Raw genomic sequence first — 17,252 nt, 5'->3', positions numbered from 1 at the left:
TCTGTGTGCATGTGTGTGTGTGTGTGTTTGTGTGTAATGAGACCAAGTATTCATGTAACGGACTTCCAGTTTTATGAAAAGGTCACAACTATAACCCCACGAGGATCCCAGAGGATCTACCACAGTTTAGATAATATACAACTCAATGGAAGCTGGTGCTTACTCTTACTGATACAATTAAATAATAGCAGTGAGCTAACTGAAAGTTGCATATGATGACTGGAACAAAATATACAGACTACAAATGTGTTGCTTTATACAAACCAGTCACATATCAACTGTTTTAAATATCAGGTAATGCCTAAGAGAATGTGATTTTAAAAATACCCTCTAAAGTCCAGCCGGTGTGGCTCAGTGGTTGAGCACTGACCCATGCACCCAGAGGTCGCCAGTTCGATTCCCAGCCAGGACACATGCCCAGGTTGTGGGCCCAATCCCCAGTGGGGGGCATGCAGAAGGCGACCAATCAATGTTCTCTCTCATCAATGTTTCCATCTCTCCCTCTCACTTCTCTCTAAAATCAATAAAGGAAAAAAAAATTTTAAGTACCCTCTTAATATATATCTGAAAATTAAGGAATATTTTTGTAACTTTGGGCAAGTGGTCATGATTCCCCTGATAAAAACATTTTCTTAATAAAAAAGATTCTGCTCCTACCTTATCCTTCTTATCCTGCCGGGCATAAGGGAAGCATGGGATGACTGCAGTAACACGGCTGGCTGAAGCAATCTTACAGGCATTAATCATGATCAAAAGTTCCATTAGATTGTCGTTAATTTCACCACAGCCACTCTGAACGATGTAGACATCCTCTCCACGGACACTTTCACCAATTTCAACGCTACAAACAGGAAAGGACAACAAAAATAATAGATCTTAAAGCATTATATTTCTACAGACAGTAAGATCTAAAAAGCATAGCTTTCTACTAGTATGCTATGAATGGTTTACAGCTACATGTGAACAATGATTGCCTCCGACTTCAGGGGATCCCCTGGAGGGGCTCTTGTTCCAGAAGCAGTTTACTGCCTCCGTTTACTCCATGCACTATACAGATATTACCTATTTTTATATGGTACATGAAATGAAAAAGATTGGCTAAAGTACTCACAAGTAATTGAAAAGTAATTTCAGTAGGCAGCCTGTATCTCATTTCAGGTATAAGACATGTGAATGCAAATTTGATACAGCATCGGTGACTATCACAATCCATATGTAACAAAAGTAGAAAGATTATAGAAGGAGTAAATCACTAGTATTCTATAAAGATGCTTTCTACAGAAGACAGTGCCACATCTACCATTAAGTCAGTTCATTCAATAAATATTAAATGTTCTATTGTCAGTCACTATGCTAGGTGCCAGGGATACACTGAGAATAAAACACATTCAATCTTTACCCTCATTCTATGCTAACTGTACTCAGGGCCAATTAGTAAGTTTTGTTTTAAGAATTCTACAGGAAGTTACTATAATTATAAAGTAGGGCTATCGTTTACCATAAAATGAAAAAATTAATATCTATACTTGGATCCTTAACAATAATCACTTGGGATTAAAAAACAACCTCAGAAACAACTCAAAACACCATTTCCCCTATTAATCCTCTATGTGAGTGTTTATGGGGGCACATTTGTACACCTATCGATCAAGAGAAAAACTTCAACAGGAGATGATTCCTTTGCCAGAGAAGCTAATATAGGCAATAGTTATTATTTAATGTTTACTTCTTTCCAATCAAAGTAACAATGGAAAGGATCCTCCTTTTAAAAAGAAAGGGGTTAGTTTATATAATAAAGCCAGAAAAATAAAAGCAAGTGGTAAAAAAATTAAACCAGAAAGAAATTAGAAAAGGGACGTTGAGATTCCTGGTAGCCAGAACAAAGAGGAAAACACATTAGTTTTGGGTACCTGGAGATATCCAAGGGTTTCTCTTCAAGCACTAAATTCAAGAATTATTTTAGCCTCCTCCTACGACCACAACAAAATTACAACTAAGCTATAAAACAATGACCATTGAGAACCTCCTGAAGCCTAGCTGAACAGAACTCCTATAACTAAGGATATACAGAAGAAGCTACAAGGAGATCGATAAGAGGGGCAGAGACAAAACACTGAATGGACTGGAGGAGCAGGAGCAAGGGGTCCCAGGCCCACACAAGTCTCCCCAGCACAGGAAGAGAAGTGCTGGGAAGAGAAGTCCTCACAATTTCTGATTGTAAAATCCAGCAGGCATTGTGTCTAAGGGGATTTGTTCATGTGAGACTAAGGGCTATCTGAGTTCCAGGGGGCCTCTTAAAGGGCCTGCACATGAATTTACTTGCTGATGGACTTACTAGCTCTGAGCTCCAGCACTAGGGCAGGAGCTAGAAGAGCACTAGGGACTAACAGAGAGGAAATGAACTATCTTGGACTTCACCGTGAGGGCTTGGAGGGGAATATTTCTCCCAGACAGGTTCTCGAACGCCTTGACTTTCGACCAAATCGGTATTCGACCAGGAGATTCAAGAAACTTTTGTCTTGGAATCCGAACAAATATTTGGAACTCGAACTTCCGAGATGAGCCGAGTTGAGCCGAATGGCGTTCATTCGGCCCAGCGTGCCTTGCTTGCATCATCAGTGTGAGTGCAGAGAGAGAGTCACGCTTTGTGGAGAGAGTCACGCTTTGTGGAGAGAGTCACGCTTTACACTGAATTTAACCCTTAGACATACTGTACACTTTTATTTCTTGTTGAGACTTATGTTTTTCTACATATTATATACAAATTAGGCCAGTAAATAGGCATTTTCTGGGGCTTGGAACGAATTAATCCAGTTTCCATTATTTCCTATTGGGTTTCATTGCTTCGGTTCTCGAACAATTTGGTTCTCGACCGTCCTCCTGGAACGAATTATGTTCGAGAACCGAGGTATCACTGTATTGGCAAAAGCCATTGTTCCTTCACTGATCTCTCTCCACACCCAGCCTGTAGGCACAGGTAGGTGCCAGGTCTGAGTCTCTATCAACCTAGCTGACAAGGTTCACCCTGCCCTGGCGATCCCCCGGAGACTCTGTCCCACCCAATTTGCAGGCCCACCCAAGCTACTTCCAAGGGCTTTTCTATACAAACGGTACTGTGGACATTTCAAAAATCTCTCAAAGATTCACAAATGCCAAAGGAGCAGCATCTGGGCTCAGTTCATAGCTTAGCCTCTTCCAAGCACTTCCAAACCCAGCACAAGTAGCCACCATATGAAGATCACTTTGTAGCTCATACCAAGTGGCCAAGCGAAGGGCATTGGCAGTGGCTGACCTTGGCCTGCACCAGAACCCCTCTCCAATAGGCCTCAGAACCAACACACCCAGTGGCAAGCTTCAGACCTCACCAGAGTACCACCTAACCTCCACCAACAACACACCCAAAGAGCAGACTTGGCAGGCATCTGAGTGCCCTACTACAGTGAATTCTGCCCAACAGCACCTCCACTATAATCATAGTCATTGCCCACAGCAAAACAGCCTGATGGTCAATCCTTCCCACTGACTTGCCAATAGCAATCAAGGCTCAACTACAACAGGAGGGCACCCAACCCACACCACAAGGGACGACACACCTTCAACACCCAGCTCAGGTGACCAGGGAAGCTGCACCACTGGGCCCCACAGGACATCTACTATATTAGTCTACTCTATCAATACCAGGAAATGTAGTACCTATACCTAATACATAGAAACAAATACAGGAGGCAGCCAAAATGAGGAGACAAAGAAACATGTCCCAAATGAAAAAACAAAACAAAAGAAAAGTACAGGAAAAGAACTAAGTGAACTGGAGATAAGCAATCTACCAGATGCAGAGTCCAAAACACTGGTTATGAGGGTGTGCAATGAACTTAGGGGAAGAATGGATGACCTTAGTGATAACTTCAACAAAGAGATAGAAAACATAAAAATGGAGATAGAGGCCCTAGCAGGGTAGCTCGGTTGGTTAGAGCATTGTCCCGATACACCAAGGTTGTGGTTTTGACCCCCAGTCAGGGCACATACAGGAATCAACCAATGAGCCCTGGCCGGTTTGGCTCAGTAGACAGAAGGCTCATAGGTTCAATTCCCGGTCAAGGGCACATACCTGGGTTGCAGGTTCAATCCCCAGCCCTGGTCAGGATTGTGTGGGAGGCAACCAATTGATGTGTCTCTCTCATATCGATGTTTCTCTCTCTCTCTCCTTGCCTTCCTTCCATTCTACCTAAAAATCAATGGAAAAAATATCCTCAGGTGAGGATTAACAACAACAAAAATAATATCATAAAATAACTTCAATTCTTTCTTTTAAAAAAATCAACCAATGAATGCATAAGTGGAACAATAAATTGATATCTCCCCCCCTCTCCCCCTCTAAAAGTAAATAAATAATTTTTAAAAAATGGAGATAGAACCCGGCTGGTGTGGTTCAATAGACTGAGTGTCGTCCCATGGACTAAGAGGTCCTGGTTCAATTCCCAATTCCTGGTCAGTGATATGCACGAGTTGCCAGCTGGATCCCCAGTGGGGGATGTGCAGGGGGCCGCTGATCAATGCTTCTCTCTCACCTTGATGTTTCTAATTCTCTCCCTTCCTCCCTGTCTCTAAAACATCAATGAAAACATCTTTAAAAAAATGGAGACAGAAAACATTTTTAAATGAGTTGAATTATGTTTTTTTTTTAATTTATTTTTATTGTTGAATGTATCGCAGATGTTCCTCCTTTTTCCACTACTGACCCCCTCCTTCCCGCTCCTGCCCCCCTCCTGCCTGCCTGCCTGTCCCCACACTGTTGTCTGTGTCCATTGGTTATATATATATATATTAGAGAAATATATATACTATACACACACACACACACACACACACACACACACACACACACATGCATATAAGTTCTTTGATTTATTTCTTCCCACCCACCCCTTCCCTCTGAGGTTTGTCAGTCTAACAACCAATTTGTACTTCTTAATCCCTTCATCATTTTCACTCATTCCCCCAACCCCCCCTCCCATCTGGCAGCCAACAAAATGTTCTCTGTATCTGTGCGTCTGTTTCTGTTCTGCTTGTTCATTTTGTTTGTAGATTCAATTGTCAATAGGCATGTATTTATTGCCATCTTATTGTTCATATTTTTTAATCTTTTTCTTCAAGACCCTTCAACATTTTGTTTGGTGGCAATGAACTCCTTTAGCTTTTTCTTGTCTGGGAAACTCTTTATACGCCCATCAATTCTAAATGATCGCTTTGCAGAATAATCTTGGTTGTAGGTTCTCACTTTTCATCACTCTGAATAATTCTTGCCACTCCCTTCTGGCCTGCAAAGGTTCTTTTGAGAAATCAGCTGACAGTCTTATGGGAGCTCCCTTGTAGATAACTAATTACTATTCTCTTGCTGCTTTTAAGATTCTCTCTTTGTCTTGAACCTTTTGCATTTTGATTATGATGTGTCTTGGTGTGGGCCTTTTTGGGTTCTTCTTGTTTGGGATTCTCTGTGCTTCCTGGACTTGTATGTCTGTTTCCTTCACAAGTTAGGGACGTTTCTGTCAGTATTGTTTCAAATAGGTTTTCAGTTTATTGCTCTCTTTTTCTTCTGGCACCCCCATGATGCGAATGTTGGTACACTTGAAGTGTCCCAGAGGCTTCTTACACTGTCCTTATTTTGGGGGATATTTCTTTCTTTTTTGCTGTTCTGATTGGGTGTTTTTTGCTTATATTCCAAATTGATGGTTTGCTTCTTGGCTTCACCTACTCTACTATTGAATCTCTGTAAATTATTCTTTTTTTAAATTTTTTTTATTTAATTAATTAATTTATTTTTGTTACAGATGTTTCTCCTTTATACCCCACTGATTCCCCCTTCCCCCTCCCTTCCCCCTCCCTCCCCACCCTCTCCCCAGCTTTGTTGTTCATGTCCATTGTTCATGCACACACGCATATAAGTTCTGTGGTTTATCTCTCCCCCGCCACCCCCTCTTCTGGGGATTGTCAGTCTGTACCCCACTTACACGTCTCTGCGACTACCCTATTCCTCAGACTGTTATGTTCATTATATTCCACAAATAAGTGAGATTATATGATACTTGTCTTTCTCTGTTTGGCTTGTTTTGCTTAGGATGATACTTTCCAGGTCCCTCCATGTCGTCTCAAAGGATAAGATATCTTTCTCACAGCTGAATAGTACTCCATTGTGTTTATGTACCACTGCTTTTTTATCCATTCGTCTACTGATGGACATTTGGGCTGTTTCCAGATCTTAGCTATTGTAAATAGTGCTGCTACAAACATGGGGGTACATATATTCTTTCTGATTGGTGTTTCAGGCTTCTTAGGGTATATCCCCAGAAGTGGGATCACTGGGTCAAATGGAAGTTCAATTTTTAATTTTTTGAGGTAACGCCATATTGTTTTCCATAGTGGCTGCACCAGTCTGCATTCCCTCCAGCAGTGTACTAGAGCCCCCATTTCTCCACACCCTCGCCAACACTTGTTGTTGGATGATTTGTTGATGGCGGCCATTGTGACAGGTGTGAGGTGATACCTCATTGTTGTTTTAATTTGCATCTCTCTGATGATTTCAGTGCCTCCTTCATTTCTGACTGTGCATCCTTCATTTCTGACTGGTCCTTTTTTATGCTCTTGAGGCCCTCACTAAGTTCACTGAGCATCCTTATAAAGTGTTTTGAACTCTGCATCTGTTAGACTGCTTATCTTCATTTCATTTAGTTCTTTACCTGGCGATTTATTCTGTTCTTTCCTTTGGGACATGTTTCATCTCCTCATTTTGGCTGCCTCCCTGTGTTTGTTTCTATGTATTAGGTACAGTTGCTATGTCTCCTGGGCTTCCTAGGGTATCCTATTATAGTAGGTATCCTGTAGGGTCCAGTGGCACAGCTTCCCTGGTCATCCAGCAGGGCCCTCGAGGTGCATGCCTCGGTGTGGACTTTACACTTTTCTATTGTAATTGAGTCTTGATTGCTGTTGGCATGTCAATTGGAGGGTTTTAATCAGGCTGATCAGTTACAAGGACTGGCTGTGCCCACTATCCACCGACCTCTACCTTGGATGATCAGCTGTGCAGGGGCCCACCATACAGAGCAAGACCTACTTCAGCAAGGTTCTGGTACCCACTAACTCCACTCATTGAGTGTCACTTGTGGAGGTGGTTGGGTGGTGGTGCTTTGCTGTGGTCTGACACTGTCCACTGGCTGTCCTGGCTCTGGGGCAAGGTCAGCCACTGCCTGTGTTCTACCTGGGGCCACCAGGCATAAGCTACGAAGCTGTCTGCAGATGGCTGCTTCTTGTGCTGAGCTTGGAGATGCCCAGGTGAAGCCAAGTTGTGATCCAAGGCTGGTTGCTCCTAGTGCTGGGCCTGGGGCCACTTAGTGAGAGGTATGGGGGAGAGAGAGATGGGGCTCAGAGACCAGATGCTGTTTTTTTGAGAGCAGTTAAGAAAATCTGAAATGGGAGCCAAGACAGGCCATTCCTATGGTAAAGCCACTGAGAACAGATTGAGTGAACCTGAAAATTGGGTGGGACAGGGCCTCAGGGAATCACCAGGGCAGGGCAAACAGTGTGAGCCAGGATGCTGGAGCCAGAAATATGGCACTCATTTGCTGGTCTTGTAAGGGAACGGCTCACCAAAGGAGCAATGGCCTCTGCCAGCACGTCTGTCCAGGAGAAAGCTGCCTCTCCAGTTTTTGTCCCAATGCCAAACAACTCAGTTCTTCTCCGCATGTCTCTGGTGCCTTTTGAGCTGCCTCCCCCAAGCTGAAGCTCAAATGGGGAAGTCTGAGTAAGTTCGTGCACGGGCCCTTTAAGAGGAGCTGGCTGCCTGGGGCTCCAGCAGCCTCAGCCTCAGTTCCCACTGGTTTTTACAGCAAGAAGTGATGGGGACTTCTCTTCCTGGCACTGGGACCCTGAGCTGGTGGCTTGGTGTGGGATGGGGACACCTTGCTCCTCAGGGAGGACCTTTGCAGCTAAGGTATCCCTCTTGATTTTTATCAGCCACATGTGGGTATGGGACCAGCCCATCTGCGCCTCTGCCCGTCCTACCAGTCTTGATGTGGCTTCTTATTTAATTTTGTTGTAGGACTTCCATTCTGCTTGATTTCAGGCGGTTTTGAATGATGGTTGTTCTGTAGTTTAGTTGTAATTTTTCAGAAAACATTTTTAAAAGTCAGAAATAAAGAATACAATAACTGAAATGAAAAATATAGTATTAGTGAGACTAAGCAGATTAGATGAAGCAATGGACCAATTCAGCAATTTGGAAGACCAGGTAGCAGAAAACACCCAATCAGAACAGCAAAAAGAAAAGGTATTCCAAAAAATGAGAATAGTTTAAGGAGCCTCAGGACATCAAGTGTACTAATATTTGTATCATAAGGGTACCAAAGGAAAAGAGAGAGTGCAAGGAATTGAAAACCTATTTAAGGAAATAAGGGAAAATTTCTGTAACATGGCAAAGGACATATACAAGTCCAGGAAGTGCAGAATCCCAAACAAGATGAACCCAAAGAGGCCCACACCAAGACATATCATAATTAAAATGCCAAATGTTAAAGACAAAGGAAGAATCTTTTTTTTTTTTTTAAATTGATTTCTAGAGAGAGAGAGGAAGGGGAAAAGAAACATCAATTTGTTGTTCTACTTATCTGTGCATTCACTGACTGCTTCTTGTATGTGCCCTAATTGGAGGCTGAACCTGCAACCTTGGTGTATCAGGAGGATGCAGACAGGGCCAAGAGACAATCTTTTTTTTTTCTTTTATCCTCACCTGAGGACATTTTTTTGCATTGATCTTCAGATAGAGTGGGAGGGAGAGGGGGAGGAAGAGAGAGAGAGAGAAACATCAATGTGAGAGAGACACATCGACTGGTTGCTACCCATACGACCCCAACTGGGGCCAGGAACAAACTGCAACTGAGGTATGTGCCCTTAGTGGAAACCAAACCCAGGTGTCTCTGGTGTGCAGGCCAATACTCTAACCGCTGAGCCAAACCAGCCAGGGCCAAGAGAGAATCTTTTTTTTTTTTTTTTTGTACAGATAGAATGGGAGGGAGAGAGAGGAAGGGAGAGAGAGAAACATCGACGTGAAGGGACACATCGAGTGGCTGCCACCCGCACGACCAACCAGGGCCGGGGACAAACTGCAACCGAAGTACGTGCCCTTAGCGGGAACCAAACCCGGGTCTCTCTGGATCGCAGGCTGACGCTCTTACCGCTGAGCCAAACTGGCCAGGGCAAGAGAGAATCTTTAAAGCAGCAAGAGAACTGCCATGAGACTGTCAGCTGCTTTCTCAATAGAAACTTTGCACGCAAGAAGGGATTGGCCCAAAATATTCAAAGCGATGAAAAGCCAGAACTTATAACCAAGATTATTCTACCAAGCAAAGTTAGAATCATCTTGAGGGAAGGACAGAAGAAGAGCTTCCCAGACAAGAAAATGCTAAAGGAGTTAATCACCACCAAACCAGTACTATAAGAAATGTTAAAGGGATTTCTTTATGAAGACTAAAAAATGATTAAAAATATAAATAAAATGGCAATAATTATATAGCTGTCAGTTATTACTTTAAATATAAATGGGTTAAATGTTCTAATCAAAAGGCATAGGGTATCGCCCTGGCCTGTTTGCTCAGTGGTTAGAGCATCGGCCCGCAGACCAGAGTGTTCGGTTCCCAGGGTTCGGGTACCTTGGTTGCAGTTTGTCCCCGGCCCCAGTTGGGAACCGGGGTCATGTGGGTGGCAACCACTCAATGTGTCTCTCTCACATCAATGTTTCTCTCTCTCTTCCTCCCTCTCTCCCTCCTGTTCTATCTGAAGATAAATGCAAAAATTTCCTCAGGTAGGATAAAAAAAAAAAAGGCATAGGGTGTCTAAATGGTTAAGAAAACAAGATCCAGCCTGGCCAGTGTGGCTCGGTGTTTGAGAAATCGACCTATGCACCAGGAGGCCCCTGGTTCGATTCCCAGTCACAGCACATGCCCGGGTTGTGGGCCAAATCCCCAGTGGGAGGCATGCAGGAGGCAGCCAATTGATGTTCTCTCTTATCGATGTTTCTATCTCTCTCTCCCTCTCCCTTCCTCTCTCTCTCTAAAATCAATAAAGAAAAAAAAGTAAAAGAAAGAAAGAAAGAAAGAAAGAAAGAAAGAAAGAAAGAAAGAAAGAAAGACCTATACACATATTGCCTACAAGAAAACTACTTCAGATTGAAAGACACACTCAGCCTGAAAGCAAAGGGATTTTGGAAAAAAAATATTTCATGTAAATGATAACAAACAAAAAAGCTGGGATAACAACACTTTTATCAGACTAAATACACTAGCCCAGCTGGCGTGGCTCAGTGGTTGAGCGTCAACCCATGCACTAAGAGGTCATGGGCCGAATCCCCAGTTGGGGACATGCAGGAGGCCGCCAATCAATGTTCTCTCTCATTGGTGCTTCTATCTCTCTCTCCCTCTCCCTTTCTCTCTAAATCAATAAAGAAAAATAAATAAATAAAAAGACTAAAACAAGAGACAAAGAAGGAATTCCACTTCTAGGTATTTAGCCAAAGAAACTCAAAACATTAATCTGAAAAGACATATGCATCTCTATGTTCATTGCAGCAGTATTTATAATAGTCAAGATATGGAAGCAATCTAAGTGTCCATCGATAGACAAAGGGATAGAGAAGAAGTGGTACAACTTCAAACTAATGCAAAATAATACTAAACGTAAACTGCAATTTAAAATAAAATGTAGCCCTGGCCAGTTTAGCTCCGCGGTTAGAGTGTCGGCCTGTGGTCTAGAGAGACCAGGGTTCGGTTCCCACTAAGGGCATGTACTTTGGTTGCAGTTTGTTGCCTGCCCTGGTTGGGTTGGGCAGGTGGCAACCACTCAATGCGTTCTTTTCACGTCGATGTTTCTCTCTTTCTCTCTCCCTCTCTCTCCCTCCCACTCTATCTGAACAAAAAAATGGAAAAATGTCCTCGGGTGAGGATAAAAATAAAATGAAATAAAATAAAATAAAATGTAAAAATATAAATCTTGAAGCAAAGAAAAAAAAAGAAGTGGTACATCTATACAACAGAATAGTATTCAGCTTTAAAAAAAAAAGAATAAAATATTGTTATCACTTATATGTGGGAATCTAAAGAACAATATAAATGAGTAAACAGAAACTCATAGATACAGAGAACATTTTGATGGCTGCCAGAAGTGGGGTTGGAGGGATGGGTGCAAAGGAAAAAGATTAAGATGTGAACATTGCCAGTTATGAAAACAGTCACAGGGATATAAAATGCAGCATAGGGAATATAGTCAATAATGCTGTGATAACTATATATGGTGTCAAATGGGTACTAGACTTATCAGGGTGATCACTTCATAACTTATATAAAAGTTTATTCACTATGCTGTACATCTGAAACTAATATAATATTGCATATGTCAACTGTAATTAAAAAATAAAAAAATATTTTAAAAGAGAAGTATTTTATACTAAGGATCCTTATATTAAAAGTGCCTTAGCCCTGGCCGATTTGGCTCAGCTGTAGAGCATTGGCCTGCGGTCCAGAGAAACCCGGGTTCAGTTCCCGCTAAGGGCACGTATCTCAGTTACAGTTTGTCCCTGGCCCTGGTTGGGTCGTGCAGGTGGCAACCACTCGATGTGTCCCTTTTACGTCGATGTTTCTCTCTCTCTCTGTTCCTCTCCCTCCCTCCCACTCTATCTGAAAAAAAATGGAAAAAATGTCCTTGGGTGAAGATTAAAAAAAAAAGTGCCTTACTTGCTCAAAACAATAATATAAGATCCTATATCAAGAAACTAGAAAATGGCCCCGCCAGTGTGTGGTTCAGTCAGTTGGCACATCATCCTGTACACTAAAAGGTGATGGGTCTGACTCAGGGCACATACCTGGGTTTTGGGTTTGATCCCTAGTCGGGCACATATGGGAAGCGACCAACTGATATTTCTCTCTCACATCAACGTTTCTCTGCTTCTTTTATTCTCTCTATCTCTCCCCCTTTCTCTCTCTAAAATCAATTTTTTAAAAAGAAACTAGAGCCCTGGCCAATTTGGCTCAGCAGTTAGAGCATCAGCCCATAGACCTAAGGGTCTCAGGTTCGATTCCCAGTCACAAGCACCTACCTAGGTTGCAGATTCAATACCCAGCAATGGTCAGGGTCGTGCGGCAGGCAGTCAATTGATGTGTCTCTCTCATGTGGATGTTTCTTTCTCTTTCTCTCTCCCTTCCACTCTATCTAAGAGTCAATGGAAAAATATCCTAGGGTGAGGATTAACAAAAGAAAAAAGAAACTAGAAAATGGGCAATATAAACCAAAAGTAAGCAAAAGGAAGAAAAAATAACCATAAGAACAGAAATCAATGAAATCAAAAACAGTAAAACAACACACGAAAGCAATGAAACAAAAAGTTGGTTCTTGGGGGAAGGGGAATCAATCAAATTGATAAACCTCTAGGAAGACTGACCTAAAATAGCTTCACTGAATAATTCTACCGAAAAGTTAAATAAGAATTAGCACAAATTTTGCACAATCTTTTCGAGAAAACAGATGAGGGAATTATTTTCCAACTCATTTTACGTGGCCAGTGTTACCCAGATAAAAAACCAGAGAATGGCAATGTAAAAAGGAAAACTATAGAGGAAGAGGAGAAGAAAGGTGGGTGTGGTTACAACACAACAATAGGAAGGATCCTTGTAGTGATGGATGGTTTTGTATCTTGACTCCATCAATGTCAATATCCCGGTTGTTGCATTATACTACAGTTTTGCAAGAAAACGAGTTTGGAAAAACTATGCTTCAGAACTTTGGGGAAACTGAGTAATGACTACACAGGATTTTTCTGCATTACAGTGATACCTCGGTTCTCGAACATAATTCGTTCCAGGAGGACGGTCGAGAACCAAATTGTTCGAGAACCGAAGCAATGAAACCCAATAGGAAATAATGGAAACTGGATTAATTCGTTCCAAGCCCCAGAAAATGCCTATTTACTGGCCTAATTTGTATATAATATGTAGAAAAACATAAGTCTCAACAAGAAATAAAAGTGTACAGTATGTCTAAGGGTTAAATTCAGTGTAAAGCGTGACTCTCTCCACAAAGCGTGACTCTCTCCACAAAGCGTGACTCTCTCTCTGCACTCACACTGATGACGCAAGCAAGGCGCGCTGGGCCGAATGAACGCCATTCGGCTCAACTCGGCTCATCTCGGAAGTTCGAGTTCCAAATATTTGTTCGGATTCCAAGACAAAAGTTTCTCGAATCTCCTGGTCGAATACCGATTTGGTCGAAATCCGAGGCGTTCGAGAACCGAGGTATCACTGTACTTCTTAAAACTGCATGTGAATTTACAATTCACACTCTTCCTACGACCTGGAATGCTCTTCTACAACTGCTTCATTCATTGATCAGGTCTCCAATCAAAATATCTTCCCTCTGCCCTGGCAGGCTAGTTATAGCATTGTCCTGATATGTCAAGGCTTTGACCCCTGGTCAGGGTACATATAAGAAGCAACCAATGAGTACATAAATAAATGGAACAACAAATCATTATCTCTCTCTTTCTAAAATCAATAAATAAAAATTATAAAAGACACCAACCAATTGCACTGTATGAACTTTATTTGAATACCAATTGAGTAAACTAAAAAAAAAAAAATATATGAGACAGTAATTTGAACACTGGCTTGTCATTTGAATTTAAGAGATAATTATTAATACTTTTAGGCAAGAAAATGGTATTGTGGCTACCAAAATATATATGGGTGATACAATATCTAGGTTTGCTTCAAAATAATTCAGTTGCCGGGGTGTGTATGGAAGGGAAATAATAGCTGCAACAATATTAACCATCACTTGCCAACTACTGAACTGGGTGATGGATACATAAAGTGTAGGGTGGACAGGATCATTATACTATTCTCTCTACTTCTGTATGTTTGGAATGTTCCATAATAAAATTCAATAAATAAAGTGACCCTCCTAGTCATTCTCTCATCACCCCGGTTATTCTCTTTAGAACACTTATCACAATTTCTCATTGCCTTATTTTTTATGCAATTTTTATTTCCTGTCTCCTCCACCTGAATGAAAGTTCTATGAAGGCAGGGACCAGATCTGTAATGCTCATCAATATATCCAGCCAGACAGTGACAAAAAAAATGAATGAATGAATGAATGAATGAATGAATATTGGGACAATGCTCTAACCAACTGAACTAGCTTGCCAGAGCAGAGGGAAGATATTTTGATTGGAGATTTGATCAATGAACCAGTTGTAGAAGGGCATTCCAGGTCCTAGGTAGAGTGTGAATTGTAAATTCACATGCAGTTTTAATGAATGAATGAATGAGAATCCTTAGAATAAGGCTGCCTCTTGGATCCACTCACTTTAGACAGAATATGAACCTTCTGTAGGCTTACTATGAAAATTCATAAGACTGATTTTTATCATCCCTCACAAAATAACTCACTTCATACTAGAGGCAAGTGGGTCCAACATGTTTCTTTAAAAGGTTTTGACAAATCTGCTCATACCACTTACAGATACTCAGCTGATATTTAATTTTTGGTTGAACTACAATCTGATGGGCCCAACAGGATGTGATAGCTACAAAGAATTTTATGGTGGGATTTTGAAATGGTGATATTGAGCAACATAACCAATACAGCAATTCTGTAGACCCAGCTGAGTTGACATCTACTAACCACCAATATCAACCTAAAGAAACAACTGGATTTGTCAGCAGTCCCAACTATGCCAAATGCCAAAAATGCTTTCTGAAAAAATTCTTCAAAATTCAAATTGATGGGCAGGAGGGAGCCAGGGAGGGCTTTCTTGAAGAGCAACATGCATGTTTCCCAAAGTGTAGGGGTCCTAGAATGGTACTGTCCAAAATGAACATGTGGTTACTGAGAACAAGAAATGTGACTAGCCCTGGCCGGTTTAGCTCTGCAGTTAGAGCATAGGCCCGTGGACCAATGAGTCACAGGTTTGATTCTGGTCAAGGGCACGTACCTCATTTGCGATTCATCCCGGCCCCTGGTTGGGGTCCTATGGAAGGCAGCCACTAGATATGTCCCTTTCACATTGATGTTTCTCTCTCTCTCTCTGTTCTTCTCTCTCCTTCCCACTCTATCTGAACAAAAAATGGAAAAATGTCCTTGAGTGAGGATAAAAAAAAAAAAGAAATGTGACTAGTGTGACTAAGGAACTGAACTGAGATTTACTATAAGTAAATACACACCTTACTATGAAGACATTATATACAAAAGAAAAATACATATCAATTTTTATATTGATTACATGTTAAAATTTTAGTTCTTGAATATATTGGTATAAAGATGTTAAAATTAAAAACATGCCCTTTGAGAGGTTCCAGATTTTAAAAGTCCCTTCTGTGTTTTATGATGCACAACTCTAGGGTTCTAACCAAGTACTTCAAGTATTTGACCAACTTTAAAACTCAGGACATTTTTCATCCCACCCAGTAATCCCCCATACCACTTCCTCAGCCAAAATCTCCATTTCTCTTGGGGAGAACAAAAATCAGGCACATTGATTTCACATAAGAAGTCAACTGTGTCCTTGACATCTGGTATTGGCAGCCTGTGACTCTTGTTTTAGTCAAGTACATAGACATCTGTGCTCCACACAGTTACTTGCCAGAGTCAGGTTGTTTGCTTAGGAATTAGGGAACAGCAGTTTGCCAATTGATTCAAGACAATATGTATAAGGGATGGTCTAACGATCTATTTTAAAGCTTTCCTATTATCAAGACCAGGAAACAACATGCTTATATTGTGGTGGCTTATCTCTCTTTACAAATGCCTCAACTACTGGAGTCAGTATAAAAAATATCCACAACACTGCTTACATTTTCCATAATGTTACTCAGCATCATTCTTTAAGGATCCCACCCATAAAATTCTTATAATTTTTTTGCCTGGAAACATCTAAAGAGTTTTGTTAAAATAGAAACTGCATAATCAATTGCATATGTCTTTATACCTTTGGCTTCCAGAAAGCCAAGGGATCTAGTTAAAGCAATACTAAACTTCTGTATATGCCAAATTCTTGGCATAACTACTTTCGTCCTTGGTTCTATAAGGCTGCTGATGTATCTACTTAACTTTTGTATGTTGATTATCATGAAACACACTTCAAGTCCTTTCTTGAAAGCTGGTAAAGTATTAAAATTATCACTGCTGCCCGGCTGGTGTGTCTCAGTGGTTGAGCGTTGACCCATGCACCAAGAGGTCGCTGGTTCGATTCCTGGTCAGGGCACATATGGGCCCAATCCCCAGTGGGGAGCATACAAGAGGTGGTCAATCAATGTTCCCTCTCATCAATGTTTCTATCTCTCTCTCCCTCTTCCTTATTCTCTCTCTAAAATCAATAAAGAAAAAAAAATAAAAATGTTAAAAATAAAAAAAAATTATTTATAAAAAAATAAATAAAAATAAAATTATCACTGCCAACTTAAACATCAGAGAGCATTTGCTAGATACATAGCTTTAATAGAGATGATTCGCTCTGACCAGTTTGGCTCAGTGGTTGAGCGTCGGCTGCGGACCAGAGTCCTGGGTTCAGTTCCCGCTAGAGGCACAAACCACACACACACACACACACACACACACACAAAATAGAGATGATTCCCTTAAAAACTATATTCCAACATCACATAAGATATGAAAATTAATTTTTTTTCCTCACCCGAGGACATTTTTCCATTTTTTGTTCAGACAGAGTGGGAGGGAGAGAGAGAGAGAAAAAAACATAGACGTGAAAGGGACACATCGAGTGGTTGATGTGTCCCAACCAGGGCCGGGTACAAACTGCAACCGAGGTACGTGCCCTTAGCAGGAACCGAACCCAGGTCTCTCTGGACCGCAGGTCGACGCTCTAACAGCTGAGCCAAACCGGCCAGGGCTGAAAATTAATTCTTAAAAAGTCACCAGCTTGCCCGGCCAGTGTGGCTCAGTGGTTGAGCATTGACCCATGCACCAACCAAGAGGTCGCTGGTTCGATTCCTGGTCAGGGGACATGCCCAGGTTGTGGGCCAAACCCCCAGTGGGGGTCGTGCAGGAGGTGGCCAATCAATGTTCCTCTCATAGATGTTTCTATCTCTCTCTTTCCCTCTCCCTTCCTCTCTCTCTAAAATAAAAAATAAAATTAAAAAATCATCAGCTTGCCATCCAACACAATCACTAGTACCATTATTATTTTTTTTTAATTT

The 17,252-nt window shown here is 41.5% G+C and overlaps 1 protein-coding gene across 1 annotated transcript in view; it reads right to left on the bottom strand.

Moving 5' to 3' along the window:
* The window catches only part of PRPS1 (phosphoribosyl pyrophosphate synthetase 1), a 31,755-nt gene that overhangs the window by 11,406 nt on the left and 3,097 nt on the right, over positions 1 to 17,252 (bottom strand). Inside the window, exon 2 of the mRNA XM_036271380.1 lies at positions 658 to 841. Coding sequence (XP_036127273.1) covers positions 658 to 841 — 184 coding nt within the window. The remainder of the gene's footprint in view (positions 1 to 657; positions 842 to 17,252) is intronic.

The sequence above is a fragment of the Molossus molossus genome, unplaced genomic scaffold, assembly GCF_014108415.1.
Source record: "Molossus molossus isolate mMolMol1 unplaced genomic scaffold, mMolMol1.p scaffold_m16_p_2, whole genome shotgun sequence".
Taxonomy (NCBI): domain Eukaryota; kingdom Metazoa; phylum Chordata; class Mammalia; order Chiroptera; family Molossidae; genus Molossus; species Molossus molossus.
This window is presented reverse-complemented; position numbering and strand designations above follow the sequence as displayed.